This window comes from Pseudoliparis swirei, chromosome 4 (assembly GCF_029220125.1).
Source record: "Pseudoliparis swirei isolate HS2019 ecotype Mariana Trench chromosome 4, NWPU_hadal_v1, whole genome shotgun sequence".
In the NCBI taxonomy this organism is placed as follows: domain Eukaryota; kingdom Metazoa; phylum Chordata; class Actinopteri; order Perciformes; family Liparidae; genus Pseudoliparis; species Pseudoliparis swirei.
The window spans coordinates 7,895,897-7,913,604 of NC_079391.1; the positions used below are offsets into that span (position 1 = coordinate 7,895,897).

General features: G+C 42.8%; 1 protein-coding gene across 6 annotated transcripts in view; it reads right to left on the reverse strand.

The window, feature by feature from the left end:
* ush2a (Usher syndrome 2A (autosomal recessive, mild)) overlaps positions 1 to 17,708 on the reverse strand; it is a 222,984-nt gene that overhangs the window by 85,099 nt on the left and 120,177 nt on the right. For 5 of the 6 annotated variants that reach the window (XR_008831481.1, XM_056413164.1, XM_056413165.1 and 2 more), the window contains exons 46-53: positions 17,489 to 17,636; positions 14,141 to 14,296; positions 11,025 to 11,172; positions 8,671 to 8,813; positions 1,243 to 1,874; positions 521 to 690; positions 277 to 443; positions 89 to 177 (exon numbers count right to left, since the gene is read on the reverse strand). Coding sequence is in view for 5 of the 6 variants with exons in the window: in XM_056413164.1 (XP_056269139.1) it covers positions 89 to 177; positions 277 to 443; positions 521 to 690; positions 1,243 to 1,874; positions 8,671 to 8,813; positions 11,025 to 11,172; positions 14,141 to 14,296; positions 17,489 to 17,636 (1,653 nt within the window). In the remaining variant the exon portion in view is untranslated. The remainder of the gene's footprint in view (positions 1 to 88; positions 178 to 276; positions 444 to 520; positions 691 to 1,242; positions 1,875 to 8,670; positions 8,814 to 11,024; positions 11,173 to 14,140; positions 14,297 to 17,488; positions 17,637 to 17,708) is intronic. The other variant, XM_056413166.1, reaches the window with a different exon arrangement.

The following is a 17,708-nucleotide window of genomic DNA, read 5'->3' on the forward strand; positions in this document are numbered from 1 at the left end:
AAGTGGGGCTGACTCGGATTATATTGGTTTTCTGTCGCCATATTTTAGAGCTCTTGTGCCCTCATGCCAGATCAAACAGGGCTCATACCTGAAGTGACTCTGGCCCCAACACCTTCACCCTCGGAGGACTGAGACCAGCTGGCCGAGAAGGTCTGGTGGTGACGTTGACCCAGGGCCCTGCAAGTATGCAACAGCATGTGGTCAAGCTGATACGCGACAGTGTGAGACTAAACATAGACACATCTTGATCAGTCAAGAACATTGTTATGATCTCACCTGTCGTGTTGCCGGCTCGATTATGGAGCACGAGTCGGTACTGGTAGCTAGTCCAGGGACTGAGGGCCGATGAAGAGTCCAGAAAAGAAAGAGGGGGAGGGTCTGGTGGGAGACGGCCCACTGTGGAGACTTGTTTGGTTGCAGTGACTCTGCGTTCAATCAGCCACCTATGGCCCGCACAGGATACAATATAACTCATGTAAAGGGTCCCAGAGGGATTGAAGTGTATTTAATGATCTCTCACCGCTCCAGTGGTCCATTGCTCCACTCTGGTCCACTCCAGGACAAGAGCACAGAGGTGGGGGTGTCAGAGTAAAGGTGAGGTGCAGGGACCCCTTCAGGGGCAGCTGCAAGTGTACGGAAGTCCTGAGACATCCCAGACACTGAGCAACCCACACTGGTGCACACCTCCATCTAGATGTTGGAGAACAATTTTGTATAATATATGAATATATATCTTTCTAGTGTTATCGAAAGGCTGGAAGTTTTCTTGAGTTAGTAAATCACCAATAAATACAGTGAGTAATAACTTGAGACATCTTCAACTTCCATGCTATTATAACTGTTAAAGGGAAAAACTACCGGAAAAATAAAGGGTGCAATGACATTTTGAAATTTAGTCCCATCTATGACTGGACACACACACACACACACACACACACACACACACACACACACACACACACACACACACACACACACACACACACACACACACACACACACACACACACACACACACACACACACACACACACACACACACACACACACACACACACACACACACACACACACGTTCTTTTCTTTCTTTGTTTTTTGTATTTATTAGAGAGAAAAATAAACAAACTTTTCTTTAATATGAAATTAGAATCCTATTTTTTATTGCATAATATTCCATTTACTTTAGCGCACAAGATGGAACAATATTGTGTTCTAATATAGCATTATTCTTATTTATTGTACCTGGAGGCTGTAGGTCTGGTATGGCGGCAGGTCGAGGAAGGTGTAGCTGGTGGCGTTCCCTGGAACAGTGACTGATAGACGGGATGAACGTGAATCTGAAGCCGTACTAAAGAAACCAGCAATGGGGCTGTCACTGGGGGTACTGGGTCCAGTGGGATGGGTTGGGTTCGAAGCAGGGCCTTGGCTGCTAGCGCTAACACCAGTGGACTCAATCTGGTCGTCGTCTGCGATACCAGGACTCAAGCTGGAGGAAGGGTTCTGGAGGAAGTCGGGTGTCGTGCCTTGGATTGCACTTGAGCCGTCGTCACTGCCTGTGGGGACAGCGGACATGGAGATGAGGCTTACGCCTCGGGGGGCAAGACTGGATGTTGGCCCGAGGTCATGGCTCGAGGTGAGATTTGCACCCTCGGTGCCAGGCAATTGGCTCGGGTTACGACCTAAACTGGAGTTGAGGGTTGAGCTGATGCTGGAGACTGAACTGGGCTTGGAACCAGAAGAAGAGGTGGAGCCGGGGCTAAGATGGAGGGTGTAGTGGGTGATGATGCCATTTGGTTGGGAGGGAGGATCCCAGGTGATTGTTACACCGCGAGGATGGAGCCTGGAAACCGCTGGACTGTCGACTGGTCCCGGGCCTAGTGGTAGAGGGAGAAAGATGGAGAAATGAAGACAAAAAAAAAGGCAAGAGATAAATATACCCTTTGTGTGTGAGCTTATTAACCCTTGTGTTGCCTTCGGGTCATTTTGACCCGATTCAATATTTAACCCTCCTGTCGCCTTCGGGTCAATTTGACCCGATTCAATGTTTAATGTCGGTGTTCTTTCGGGAGTCAACAAACAAACATAAAGTACCTCACACTTAAACTTGGAAAACAATATTAATTCTAATAATTTTCTGGAGATTTTAATAGCTGGGGTCATATTGACCTCAAGGGTAAAATATGTTAGTAAATATAAAGGTAACAGGAGGGTTAAACATTGAATCGGGTCATATTGACCCGAAGGTGACAGGAGGGTGAAACATTGAATCGGGTCAAATTGACCCGAAGGCAACACAAGGGTTAAGTTACGTCAAGAAAGACATTAGAAGGATTTTAGAAGGACAGATTGTGCCTTTTCTATCCAGGGGATTAACATGGAAACGCTCTTTTTTTCACAATTTCACCCCCCGAGCAAATCAATACTGTATTTATGGATGAATTAAATACTTGTGACGGTTTGAATGTGAGCCTGTGCATCATTCAGTGTTGATGTGTCGGCCCGAGTGGACCGCTCGGAACATTGTAGTACTTCTCTGCACTGGCTTTGCGAAACAGAAATATGCACGCAAACACACTCGTACGACCGATACTTTAAGTAATTACAAAGAGCAATACAAGTGGCCATAACACATACAAGTGATGTACTTTGATGAAATTAATTTATATTAAAAGACAATTGAGATTAACTCGTAGCATTTAATAAACTTGTGGATTCATGTCCAGTGTCTGGGAGTGTTTCGAACTCTTACGTCCAGAAGGTAAAATGATCCTTGCGAGAAGTGTTGCAGACAGAGATGCACATCAGAAGGACACACACACACACACACACACACGATCTGCGATCCATGGCCGGATAACAATCTACACAAGACTAGTCAGAGGTATATTTCACTCCAGGGTAGCTCATTTGAGGGTAATGCCCCTCCTCCCCTTCCTCCCCCGGCATTTACATCCCACTGTACTGCCCCATAATGGACACACACACACACACAGATGCACATCCTTATACGTAGACGCATACTCTTCTTGACACACACACATTCGCATGCCCACACCCACGGTGATGCAGTCGGGCAGTAATGGTGCTGTGTGAAGGGCAAGCAGATCAAGGTGACTGAGCGGACTGAGGGAGCGTGCTGCGTCGCTAAGTGCTACCGCTAACCGCTAACGGCTTTCCCAGATGGCGGTGTATGTGTGCGTGTGCGTGTGTGCGTGTGTGTGTGTGAGAGAGGGTGAAAGAAGATGAGCGCTTGAGAGTATGCGTGCGTGACTGTGTGAGAGATAAAGTCTGTGAGCATGTGTATGTGTTGTGCGTGTTTGGCCCAGGATGCTCCACCTCGACCAAAAGTTTAAATGCCTCTGAGATTATAACGCCGATCACAATTCAGATGTTTTGCCTCATGATTAATTTGGATTACATGATGAACCTTTTCAGTACGTCTTAGATGTTTAAAAGTGTGCCGGTATATTCGCACAAAAGAGGCAATATTTGTTTGTTTTTTACGAGGGAAGATTCAAAGATCTATTTTTTTCCCATACAAATAAACAACATTGTAAAATGTTGATGTAAAGCTCGGTTGATTTTACAGCTCACAACCCGTCCCATCAACAACCCATCTTTCTTTATATCTGCATGTCTTTTTACATTCTTATAATTTCCTCTCTTTTCCTTCCTCTGACCCCTCCCTCCCTTCCTTCCTTCTTTCTCCCCCCACCAGCTCTCCCTCATTTTCTCCTGTCTCTCCCCGTTACTCGTGCTTGGTGTTGTGGTCTCTCTCCCTCTCTCTCTCTCTCTGGTCTCCCTGCTAAATAAACAATGCAGCGAGTTGACCTTTTGGGTTAACAGGTTTTTATGCGAGCTCTACTCAGCACTCACACTGATTCAATTACCACCAAAGGTCCACAGAACCCCACGAATAACCAAGGAGCCCTTCTACCCGTCTGTCTGTCTCCCTGTCTGTCTGTCTGTCTGCCGGTCCGTCTTTGTCGAGGATTGAGGTGTCTCACTACCGGTTTGTCTAATTTGTCAAACGTTTGACATCCTTCTGTCTATTTGACTCCGTCCGTGTCTGCGTTGCTGTATTCCCGTCATAATGTTGGTCCGCTCCAACGTGTTTTGACAAAAGAGACATTCAGTGGAAGTAGAAGAGGGTTGCGAGTACAACGTCCTCAATTGCAAAAACACAATCCAGTCACCTTGATCCAGCCCCCGTCTATAACCCAAAATAACCCCCCGTTGTCCCCCCCCCCCCTCCTGTTTCTCCCTCATTCTCTCTCCTCCTCCCCTCCCCCCATCCTCCTCTAAGTGTTGAGTGTTATTTAGGCTTTACTGGCGCGTGTAAAATTCTGCAATTTGAAGGGCTGTTAAGTTTTTCAATTGAAATTTTCATTTAAGATGCAGGTGATGCTTTTTCCCTTTTTTTTTATTTTACCGACGCTTTACTGCTCCTCGGATCGGAGGGAACGAGTGTTGAGGGAATACGCGGCAAACGCTCTCTTTCTGGTTTCCTGAGTCCTCACCGCTCTCTCCCTCTCCCTCTCCTCCCTGCTCAACTCTCCCCTTTTTCTCCCATCTTCTCTTTCCCAACTGTTATTCTTTTCCCTCGTCTCCCACTCCCCTTTACCCCCCCCGCCTCTTACCGCTTTGACCTCTTCATACCGCATGCCTTTTTGTCTTTCTTTCCCCCCTCCCTTAATCCCTTCCTCCACACCTCCCACCGCTACGCCTCCTCTCTCCAGTAAAAACACAGTAGCACAAGGCTAACACAGGAGCGCGGGGCCGCCAAGCCTTAAATCACATTTATACGGATTTGGTTAGCATAGTAATAACACAATCAACTGACAAGGGCCGGGAGAGGGGGAGGGAGGAGTGTGTGTGTGAGAGTGTGTGCGTGTGTGTGTGTAGGTGTGTACTTGTGGGTCTATACATGTTCTGTGGCTTCTTGTGCATATTGCAAGTGTGTACATCTGTGTCTTTCCATTTGGAGAGACCATGGAAGGGAATTATTTTTTAGCCCGGCACAGGGTCCCGAGTGTGTGTGTGTGTGTGTGTGTGCACATGGGTGACTGGGCTTTTGAAGGTGAGTCGAGGCTCCTCGGAGTCATAATGAGGACAAACGCTGAGCTTTACTGTCATCAAGATGCGTACGACGTGGTGTCAAAACGTGACGAGCAATACGCTGAGAATTTACATTGCGGTTCATATCTTTACTTTTTCTCCAGATTATTTAATGTCATTGCTGCTTCAGGAGACACTGAAGAGGCAGCGAGAAAGCGGATGATGCACGACCAAGGTCATGAGCTTGCTTTGTGTCCACGACATCACGACTATATGTGATGTACATTAGCCCGAAAGTAACTACGGCCATCACGATACCCGAAGTGTCAATCACTCAGACGTTTCTAAATCCTTTTCAGACGTTGACTATTTCAAGTGATTTACTTAATTCCAGGTGCCCCTCTGACGTATCCTCGTACTACAGAAAGATAACTATAAACCGCAAAGTGATATACGGCTTTCAAAATATAATGTGGATACGTGTTGGTGCGTTTAAAATCAGTGGGAACTGATTGAAACCGGCTAAAGAAGTTCTAAACATATTACAATCATGCTTTTTACTTTCAGAAATGTACATTTTTCTACTAGTTCTGAGAGAATAATTATAAAGAAGCGACGTGTTTACTTCACAATTGTGTACTTTAAATATTGTAGTTATCGCTTGATATGAAGAATAACAATGTGATTATGCAACATTTCTTTGGGACGGCTAACTGAACAGAAAACTGGGAAAGAAGGTACGGCTATTATTATAATATTAATGTCGTCAATTATTCATTAAATAACATGAATTATTTGTGTTCCGTCATTACCGTTAAGCTAATTTCCGTTGCTTTAAGTTCAATGTAGTCAAACAATGCCTCACATTCACAGACACTTACTTTCTAGGATCATTTTGTCAAAACAGTGCTTTAGTCTTACTCCCTATAACACTGAGACACACACACACACACACACACACACACACACACACACACACACACACACACACACACACACACACACACACACACACACACACACACACACACACACACACACACACACACACACACACACACACACACACACACACTCTCTCTCTTAGATCACTTAGCCAGTGTGAACATGGGAGTAGACAGAGGAAAGGGAGCTGTCCAACACAGCTAGAGTTTATGTTCACAGGAGCCGTCTGTCTGTTCTGCAGCGGCAGGAATTCATAGGGACCAAATTACATTAAAAAGATGGATATAAAACTTTAATGGAATGATAAAAAGGAAAGGAGAAAGCGTGGGTCTCTCTCTTTCTCTGTTCCGTCATTAGCCTTCTCGGTTCTTCTCTCCCTCTTTTTTTCCTCAATTCCTTATTTTACCTTTTCGCTCTCTATTTTTCTTTCCTCACTTTTCCCTCCACGTCTTGCATCCTTTTTTCCCCCGCTCTATATTCTCTCTTCGCTCTCTCCCTCTCTCTCTCTCCCCTTCTCTCTCTCGTAAATACTTCAGGGCTAGTCCGTCAAAAAGAAGAAGTGAAACTCAATCTGTCTTTCTATCCGTCTTTTAATGTTTGAGCACAAAGACTGAGAAATGAACAGCTATGACAGGATGAAAGACGGCGGACGAGACATAGACGTATGAGAAAGAAGGAAGGAGAGATAAAGAAGGGATACAAGTAATGAGGGTAAAACATACATGAATCCACGTTGTTAATGAAGGTCCATGCCAACTTGCGCACAGTTCATAATACGGTAATCGACTGTATATGTGACTTGAGCATGGGTTTGAAGGTTTATATGATTTTACAATATAAACAGTCATAACAGACAGAAAACAATAATTCCATTATAAATATTGGCTTTACAAGACATGAAATCCTCCTGAATAAAAAGTGATTTTTAGAAGCATGTGGGCGAGGAGATTATGAGGGGAGTGCAGCCTTTCCTCTCAGTGTCATGATGATGAGAGGATGGCTTTATGGTGGCAGATTACACATCGATGTTAGAACAAACCCAATCTGGAAATGTGGCTGTCTCCCATCATGGGTTTAAATCCCTTCTTATTAAAAAGCTTTCATACCCATCATGTATTCTATTATTATGTTAAAAGATTTCTCCCTATGCATACTTTAAAATGATTAGACCCACTAGTATGTATGTACTCGACATCCATGACTAGTTGTGAGAAGCTGTGAAAAGGGACGAAAGAAAAACAGGTACATGCATTTCACACTCCCACACATTATATAATTGTCATGTCATATGTTGTGCTACTGTGTGTAATAAAAAAAAAAATTGTAGATTATAACTAGTATTATAACCAGTTTCAGTTCAAGATGGAAGTCGGCAGAATTGTTTTTAAAGACCCGTTTCCTTTCTTTACACCGTCACAGTGTCGGTGTGTGTGTGGATGTGCTTTTCGGGATGAGCTCGTCAGCATGCAACTCCATGAGTATCTGTTACTGCTTGTGAGCACGAGCAGGTGTGTGATTGATAAGGAGGACATGGAGGTGTGTGTGTATGACACGTGTTCTCAGTGTGTGTGTGTGTGTGTGTGTGTGTGTGTGTGTGTGAGTGTGCTTATGACGGGGCCTGAGAGAGGCAGAGAGAGGGATGGACGTTTGAACGATGGGGCACTGTGTGACCAAATGGACACATCTATTACTTTATATACACACACACGCACACACAGACGTAGATTTAGACTCTCACATGAAAATACACAAGTGTACACACAACCAAAAACACAAATAATTGTCCATAAAAACCAAAGGGCCATAATTCAATGCATCCTAAATGTCTGACATTGTGTGTCTGGATCAGTGTGTGCATCACGGTTCATGTGAACGTGTTTGTATTGTTATGCCGCACAGCCACGTGTACACACATATTTGTGTGTGTGTGTGCACGTGCATGTATCCTATGTATGCAAATCTCAGTGGCTTAATGATAATGTATGTGATAATAGCGCGATGCTAATTAATTTATAACTTTGCACTGAGGAGGCTGTTCCAGTGGCTAATATGATTCTATTACAGCAATTAGCCCACAATGACACTGGCTAGGTCACTCACACACAGACACACACCTTACCGTATGCAAATCTCACCATGTCGGTGTGTTTCACCCGATCTTGCTGGTGCCCATGTTTCATTTTTAATATCTTCTGTCTCTGTCTCTCATCCTTATTGCCTTGATTAGATCAACTATAATACTAACGCCAAGAAATGACGACACTTGTATCAAATAAAACCTTGGAGACGTTCACAGGATAAAAGGACACTGGGCAAAGGCTCTGTTCACACCACACGCCGTGTGAGGCTATTGTTTGAGATCGTCACCTAAAATCAGGAGATCTGTCAAGACTCCTTGACTTTAACTTTGACTCGGCAGCAACTGACGGCCAACTGACGGCAGAGGCCGACTAACACCCAGCTGCTGCCAGCCGACTGCCAGCCAGTCACTTGGCAGGTCGGCTGACACCTCGGCTGCACAATTCAAAAAGGGAGGAATAAAACAATGCCAACAACCAGTGCCAACAGGTCGCCTTTGTTGTGGTTATTTATCAATGTTTTTGATGAACAGGTACAAGTGTGTTACATTGCATGTGTGCACTTGCGTGTATGAGTGGGCGTACTCACTGTCCTCTGCGGTGAGCATGGCCGCCCAGGGGCCGACTGCCCGCCCATATGTGTGCGAGACCCCCACTCTGAACATGTACTGGGTGTACGGCGACAGGCCCTCCACATGGTGGGAGAAGGTCGCCGTTGCGTTTTCCAGGAGCCTAGAGTCGGAGTTCATCGAGACGCACATTGAAACACATCTGGTCAAAATGAGCTGTCGTCAAACAGGTGGTACTTTTCAAATGTTTAGATAGATAGATATATACTTTATTAATCCCCAAGGGGAAATATGTCGTAGCAGTAGCAGCACCAATAAACCAAACACACAAGAATAAAAAAAATATATAAAATATAAAAAACAGGGATGAAAGATATAGAAGCATACAAAGCAAAATATAAAATAAAATATATATGTATATATACAACATATATGCATACACAATACACAACACTAATGACAAATTAAACTAAATATAAAAACACCAAATATAGACAGTGTGCAAAATGAAAAGTGTGTGTATGTGTGTAGTGCAAATGAAATGTGTGTGTATGTGTGTAGTGTAAATAAATGAAATGTGTGAAGTGCTGATCAACATAGTGTGGATATGAAGTTATTATTGTAGTTATTGCACTATGATCTGGCAAGATCTAGTACCTGCTCGTGAATATGACAGACATATAAACAAAGTGGTCGCCAACAGTCGCTTATTATATTCTTTTTTCCTTCATGTCTATCTTTCCAAAAGGTTTTCTCTTTCAACTTTGTTCACCATCTCTTGTTTTGTACAGAGACAGAGATTCAGCACTGGACAGCTCCCCAGAATATGTTTGCCAGCTGCTGGCCAAGTTGGATGGAATGAGTCCTAAAACCCAAAACGAGTTAACATCGTTACACTTCCAGTTCCCCAATCTCAAAGTCAATGGTTTTTTCATTATTTTAAATGCGTTGTTGGTTAGATAACTGAATTAAGGTATGTGGTGAACACAAGCTTAAGATATTTTTGTTTTTGTTTTGTTTTATGGAAGAATATAAGTCAGTAAATACACTTTTATTTTTTTAAATACACCATTTGGAAGCTTTTAAGTGTCTTAAAAAATGGGTCAACAACAACGACGAGACAACAAAGCGTCATCGGCGGATATTCACGTTCATGCGACCGTGGTTTAGTTTGTTTATATCCTGCATCTTGCATTTTACTTCCGTCAATTATTTTGCTGAACAAAATGTGCACGTATTATACACTTAGAGGATATTTTCAAAAATTATCCAAAATCCAATTGGCTTTATGTGGAGGCAACCAGTGCAACGCTAACTTCCAGGTTGAACGTATGTCAGCATCACTGCAGCAGTTCATCTCTACAGTCATAACCACTGTTACTATGGCATTGCTAGATGTTGAACCTGCATGTTGTATCTCCCTGTTAACTCTTTTAAAAGTCCATGTGATAGATTTTTCTGGAAATAGAAAATTATTATGAGTCTCAGAGAATAATGGATCTCATGTAAGACTGTCGATGTTTATCTCAATTTAAGCAACTTTATGTGTTTTTTATAAATACATTTAAATGTTAAGTGTGATGTCATATAAATGTCAAGAGACAAGTTCCGTACGGTCACTACACAGTGACTATCGTGGTAATATGTACACTATTTGTATGATATTACCATGACATACCTGATCCTATATCATATAATCATACAAAGGAATCTGGGACAAAGTAAAAGAATATTGTCATAAATGAGGGACCGTTGACCATTTAGCATCAGATGGAAAGAAGGGATGAATGAATGAATAAATCAGGGAACAATGAGATTTCCATAGCAGAGGAGGAGGAGGGCATGGCTGTCTGATATATAATACATGTAGCTAGTCATTTATTTATTACCACAGAATGAGAGCCTCCTCTTCTTGGATTAAATTGCAATTTGTTGTCAGGAAGCATGTAATGAATACATATCAGATGCACACCCCTCTCTCTCTCTTTTGATTCTATTACATTTTCCCTAACTCCGTCTCTCTCTTTGCAGTGCTTTTTGATTTCTGTGTCTTTTTGACTCCCCCGTCTCTCCAGCTCATTTTCTCTGTTTTTCTGATGGTCTGTCATATTGATGTGGAATATTCCACGTGGCTGTATAATGTACCCTGTTATATGTACACGTGTATGCATATGTGTACGCATCTCTACGGTGCGTGTATACTGTGATCTGGGAGTGTTGCATGGGTCTGTGGTCCTCTTGATGCTGCTCACCAACAGACCACTTGCATGTTCCGTGGACAACCGTGTGCAAACCTGCCCACTGGATGATCTACCGTTTCCATGCTATTTAAAAAAAAATCTTTTACAAAATTAATGTAAAATCTCTATCTCACCTTATCACAGGCCTCTGAGGGGACGTCCTCATTTGCAGGCTGTAACGGAGTGGCCCCGGTGCGTTGGAGTGAGCAGGGGCGGACCAGGACACATTCAGACTGGTCCTGGTTCTGTGAGCCAACGTCGGAGGTGACAACCCGTCTGGGGCTGGGGGGGGGGGGCAGCAAACGGAGAAAACATTCTTTGTAAAGGGAGGCTGGCAGCGCCACAGAGAGCCACATGATTTACGGAAACACAACCACAACAAGGTCGGTCTCTCTCTCTCTCTCTCTCTCTCTCTCTCACACACACACTCGATGACCCGGCTCTCTCAACAGTGCCCCTCTTTCCCAGCTGAGCATGATAGCATAGCGCTCGTGTCGGAAAATCAGTAACAACATCTTGATTCAGGATGATAGCCGTGCTCTTAACGGAAACCGCGGGGGAGAGACGGAACGGGAACGAGATAAGGACAACAAATAGAAGGAGAAAATGAGAGAGCAGTAAATGACTGGAGTGTTGACGATGCGGAAGAAGAGGAGGTCCTCCGATGTATAAAGTGACCCTTCAATCAAACACACTGCTCTCTTTCCACTACAAGACTGATTGCTGAAGACGTCTCATCCTACAGAGAGACGGCGTTTACACACACACACACACACACACACACACACACACACACACACACACACACACACACACACACACACACACACACACACACACACACACACACACACACACACACACACACACACACACACACACACACATATGAGCGGTATATGAAAAAAGACTCAAAACACTCTTTGAAACTTGTTACTGGTTCAGAATAGTAATGGTGGTTCACCAAAATGAATCTTTACAGAAATTCACATTCATTACCTTCGCATTGAAAATGCGGAAGGTAATGTTTTGATCGCCGTGTATTTATTTATTTATTTGTATGCGTGTTATTCGCATAAGTAAAAAAGTATTAAACCGAATCGCATGAAATTTGGTGGGATGATTGGTTATTATCCGGGGACCAGTTGATTAGATTTTGGGATCGATCGGGTCAAAGGTCAAGGTCATGAAAAGGTCCAAATCTTCTTTTTACCATACCATCAATTTATATCCAATTGGCATGCAAATAATGCCAAAATGTTCAAAATTCAATGCCCAATCTAGTGATATGCGAAGGTATGCGCTCTACCGAGTGCCCGTTCTAGTTATTTGAGTGTAAACAGAGACACATTTAAACTAGAATAACTGCTTTACAGCTGCAAGCCTCCATTAACCATTCATGTTGCAGTTTATATTCAAGTCCGTTCAAAGTGTCATCACTTCATCATCTTTTTCTACATTTGTGTGAGATTGTCATGATAAGCAATTATGACATTTTCATAATTAGCAATAATGACAGTCCTGATGTATTGCATTCACAAGAATGGGATGAAGAAGCGGTTACAGTGAGTTTGACCTTTGACCTTCAAATATAACCAGTTCATCCTTGAGTGGTAAGTGGATGTTTGCGCTAAATTTGAAGAAATTAAGACAGGGCATTCCCGATATATCACTAGACTCGGGAGGGACGGGAGATCACAGTGACCTTGACCTTTGCCCTCCAACATATAATTAGTTCAGAATTTGACGAAATTCCATAAAGGTGTCCAAGAGATGTCGTGTTCAAGAGAATGGACCAAATGTACGTCCACCCCAATGCGCCTCACGTCGGGCCTCTGACATGAACACATTTGATTTTCCACCAGTGTGTCTGTGTGTGTGTGTCTGTGCGTGTGTCTGTGCATGTGTCTGTCTGTGTGTGTGTCTGTCTGTCTGCCATTGTGCATTTTGGTTAAAACCCCACCAGTGACAATGTTTGCAGTTTTGTTCCTATTTATGTCCAATTTGTGTCTTATTTTTAAATACGCTGTGAGTTGGATAGCTTGATAGCTCGCAAAACTAAAATGCAGAAGAAGAAGAAAAAAAGCAACACAAAAAAAGAATTAACTGGAATGGATTAAAAAATACACACAGAAAAGAATGTTAAAGCAAGCTTTAAGTGCTGCTTCTTGAAGTTTCTCATCAATGTCACATCAAGTGTGTGTGTGTCTTTGTGTGCGTGTGTAATTCTTCAAAACACTCGATTTCTGCCTCTGACACACACACACACACACACACAAATCACACACCTTTGGTGAGCATGTGTCTCTCTCATGCTGTGTTAGCAGGTATAATATCAGAGGTGTCACTAATCGTTTTAAACTATGCACTTTTATGTTCACTTCTCTCTCTCTCTGCTCTCCTCCTCCTCTGTTCTTCTGTCTCTTGCTCGACCATCTTCTCTCTGTTCTTTCATAGAACAAGGACGCATCCAGACAGTTTGCCTTAAAGAAGTCTAAAGAGATGCCAGAGGCACAGCGGTAGAAAGAGAGGTAGAAAGAGAGGAAACCTCTGCTATTTAAAATTTATACTTTCTTATGCCTTTGTTTTGAACTTGAACAGCAGAACTTTCCCCAGTCAGTCTTTTGTTGTTCTCTGACTGAGACATGGGTGGGGTGTGTGTATCTGTGTGTGTGTCTGTGTGTGTGTATTCAACACCTTTGTTAACATTAGCTAGTGGTCCAATGTGTGCTGCCTGGTTACCACCATCTTCAGACGGCTTTGATCGGCTTTGACATTTATCAGTATGCAGAATCAGCCTCCATTCTACACACTCACAAACACACACCTACGCTGTGTCAATTAGAAATGTGTGTTTAGACCATGAGGTGAAGTCAATGATGTGTGTGCGTGTGACTGTGTTTATCACTGCCACTCACTTAATATTTTTTTTTTTTTCTTTCTTTGGCCTAGCGTGCTATAAAACAGACTTTTTAGTTCCCAGTTCATAAGAATCCTAATTAAAATCAGAGTAATGGGATAAAGATGTTACAATGGTTCATGGCTTATGTAGAGTGAGAATAAATGTTAAATCACAATCCACAATTCAGTGGTGGAACAAAATTGCCTTCTAATAATGGAAGTAGTGACATATTCAGTTATTTCATAAGTATGTATCTTAGAAGATTTAGATTTCTAGCTAATTCATGTGTTTTACTGTGTATTCTGATGACGGGGCGACCTCCGTCACTGTGTGGTTGTGTAGGTGTACCAGCGGGGGGCGTGGTGACATTGAGTGGCAGGCTTTCGACACAACCGTGTGTGTTACACCCTCTGATCCAGAAGATGTAGTTGGTGTAAGGCTGTAGGTCAGTCACAGACAACCAGCTTCCTGCCTCTGTACCTCCATCCAACACACCGACACCACCTAAGAGAGTCACACAGAGAGAGAGACATGTGAGGTCTTAGTGAGGAGGTGAAGACGTCATTATATTGCACATTTCGTTGTACATTCATTGATTAGAGTCATTACCGTGATGGCTGAAAAAAAAGGCCACACAAAAGATAATTTGACAATAGAGGGGAAACAGAAAGAGTGAGGAGGGTTCAAGAGAGGAGAATAGTGACTGAGATTAACTGAGAGTGATCAGAAGAGAGAGGTCTCCATATCGAGGTTATGCAAGGATAGTCAAAGAAAAAAGGATCGGAAAAAAATTACAATATGTGAGGCTATCCAACAGATTTAGATGGACACACACACACCCGCCACACACACAAACGCATATCAGTTTTGTGGGAACTGATGAAGGCAGTGTGTATCAAAGAATCAAGGGCTCGTGGGTAACTCAAGCGAAACACCAGCTCTCTTTCTTCCACACCTCTTCCACCCTTCTCTCCACTCATTTTAATCCGTCTATTCCTCCGTGAGGAGCAGATCAAAGTCCCTGATTCTGCGCGTGTGTGTGTGTGTGTGTCAGAGAGGGAGAGAAAGAGCGAGAGAGAGACTTGGTGAATATGTGTGGGTTTAAGATAATTGTGTGTTCTGCCGTTTCCCCGTCCTCCTGTTCTCATCTTGTTCAATTTTCTTCTTCCTCTTTCTTTCCATGTCCAGTTCTCATCCGCTGTTTTATTGCACTTCATGTCTTCTGTTGTTTTTTTACTTGCGATCCTTTCTAATACATCCATTGAAATATGAGCTTCTCATCTCTCCTCTCTTTCTCGGTATACTATTGTTTACCAATACATGGCTTTGTTCTTCCTTCCATCTTCACACCACTGTTTCGCTCTGGAATCCCGACATTGTTTCCTTCCTCGAGTCCCGGCAGTATAAAACAAATCAAAGTCTTTTTTTTTTTTTTTACACCACTCTGGTTTGATTACTCCGCCCTTCACGTCCCCATTTCAGGCCTGACTTTCAGTTTGCAATGTCGGTACAAGAGTGTGTGTGTTCCAGTGTACACGTGTGTGTATCTCCACACGTGTTATCCTGCTTTGCTCATCTTCAAAAAAACATTCTGAGCGAGATCTGAAATGATAGTGACTTAAATGTGTTCATTTCTTGCCTGTTAAAACAAAACCTAAAGATTAGAAACTATTACTGATTGTTGGACTCCTTTTAACTTTTCTTGGTGCTTAGACAGCACTAACATGCATGAGTATCCATGACCTTGACCTTGACCTTTGACCCGATTGATCCCAAAATCTAATCAAATGGTCCCCGGATAATAACCAATCATCCCACCAAATTTCATGCGATTCAAGAACATTTTGACCTGTTCATGACCTTTGACCTTGACCTTTGATCCGATCGATCCCAAAATCTAGTCAACTGGTCCCCGGATAATAAACAATCATCCCACCAAATTTCATGCGATTCGGTTCAATACTTTTTGAGTTCTGCGAAAGATTTTGACCTGTTCATGACCTTTGACCCGATCGATCCCAAAATCTAATCAACTGGTCCCCGGATAATAAACAATCATCCCACCAAATTGCATGCGATTCGGTTCAATACTTTTGAGTTCTGCGAAAGATTTTGACCTGTTCATGACCTTTGACCTTTGACCCGATCGATCCCAAAATCTAATCAACTGGTCCCCGGATAATAAACAATCATCCCACCAAATTTCATGCGATTCGGTTCAATACTTTTTGAGTTTTGCGAATAACACGCATACAAATAAATAAATAAACTAGAATGGGCACTCGGTAGAGCGCATACCTTCGCATATCACAAGATTGGGCATTGAATTATGAACATTTTGGCATTAGTTGCATGCCAATTGGACAAAAATGTATCGTGCTATGGTAAAAAAGAGTTTGACCTTTCCATGACCTTGACCTTTGACCCGATTGTTCCCAAAATCTAATCAAATGGTCCCCGGATAATAACCAATCATCCCACCAAATTTCATGCGATTCAAGAACATTTTGACCTGTTCATGACCTTTGACCTTGACCTTTGACCCGATCGATCCCAAAATCTAGTCAACTGGTCCCCGGATAATAAACAATCATCCCACCAAATTTCATGCGATTCGGTTCAATACTTTTTGAGTTCTGCGAAAGATTTTGACCTGTTGATGACCTTTGACCTTTGACCCGATCGATCCCAAAATCTAATCAACTGGTCCCCGGATAATAAACAATCATCCCACCAAATTTCATGCGATTCGGTTCAATACTTTTTGAGTTCTGCGAAAGATTTTGACCTGTTCATGACCTTTGACCTTTGACCTGTTACCCGATCGATCCCAAAATCTAATCAACTGGTCCCCGGATAATAAACAATCATCCCACCAAATTTCATGTGATTCGGTTCAATACTTTTTGAGTTTTGCGAATAACACGCATACAAATAAATAAATAAATAAATAAATAAATAAATACACGGCGATCAAAACATAACCTTCCGGCATTTTCAATGCGAAGGTAATAAATACACGGCGATCAAAACATAACCTTCCGGCATTTTCAATGCGAAGGTAATAAATAAATAAATAAATACACGGCGATCAAAACATAACCTTCCGGCATTTTCAATGCGAAGGTAACAAGACAAATGTCAAGACACACGTGTTTAGCTTAGTCATTGAGCTTTGAAGAATAATACGGTATGGTTTCTTAGGAAACTCTTTAATCTTATCTGATAATCCTGATCAATTTAACAGCAATATTAACAATCGAGGCTCTTTTTTTAAGCATACTCTCCATTTTTGACTGCCTAGTGTGTGGTGTTTGTGCGTTGTGGGTCTTCTCTTTGGTACTCCGGCTTCCTCCCACAGTCCAGAGACATGCAGCTCAGGTTCATTCGGACTCGAAGGTGTGAACGCTTGTCTATCTCTATGTGACAGCCTGACGACCGGCCCCTCCCCCCACGACTCTAAATAGGATAAGCGTTACATATAATGGATGGATATATACGAGCAAATGTGGATGGTTTGTTACACAGAAGCATCTGAGCAGCTGTTTAGGGGAAGTATATTTCAGAGAAATATATGTGAAGGCTGATTGGATGAACCGTCTGTCAATCAAACTCTAACCAAAGTGAGTAGGAAGAAGAGAGAACATTGAGAAAAGCATTTCATGTCATTATTACATGCATGGCTGCATGTGTTACCTTTGCTCTTGCAGTACAGTGTGTAGCTGAGGTTTCCATTCGGTCTAGGTGGGGCTGTCCAGCGGGCTCGGAGTGATCGAGAGCTCCGATTGGTCAGTTCCAACAGTATAGGGCCCTCTGGGGCCGTCTGTAACGTACGCATCTCCACCTGATTGGAGGTAGAAAGATCCAAAAGCGCACACATGTCCAAAGGCACATAAGAACAGAAGTGTTCTTCAGG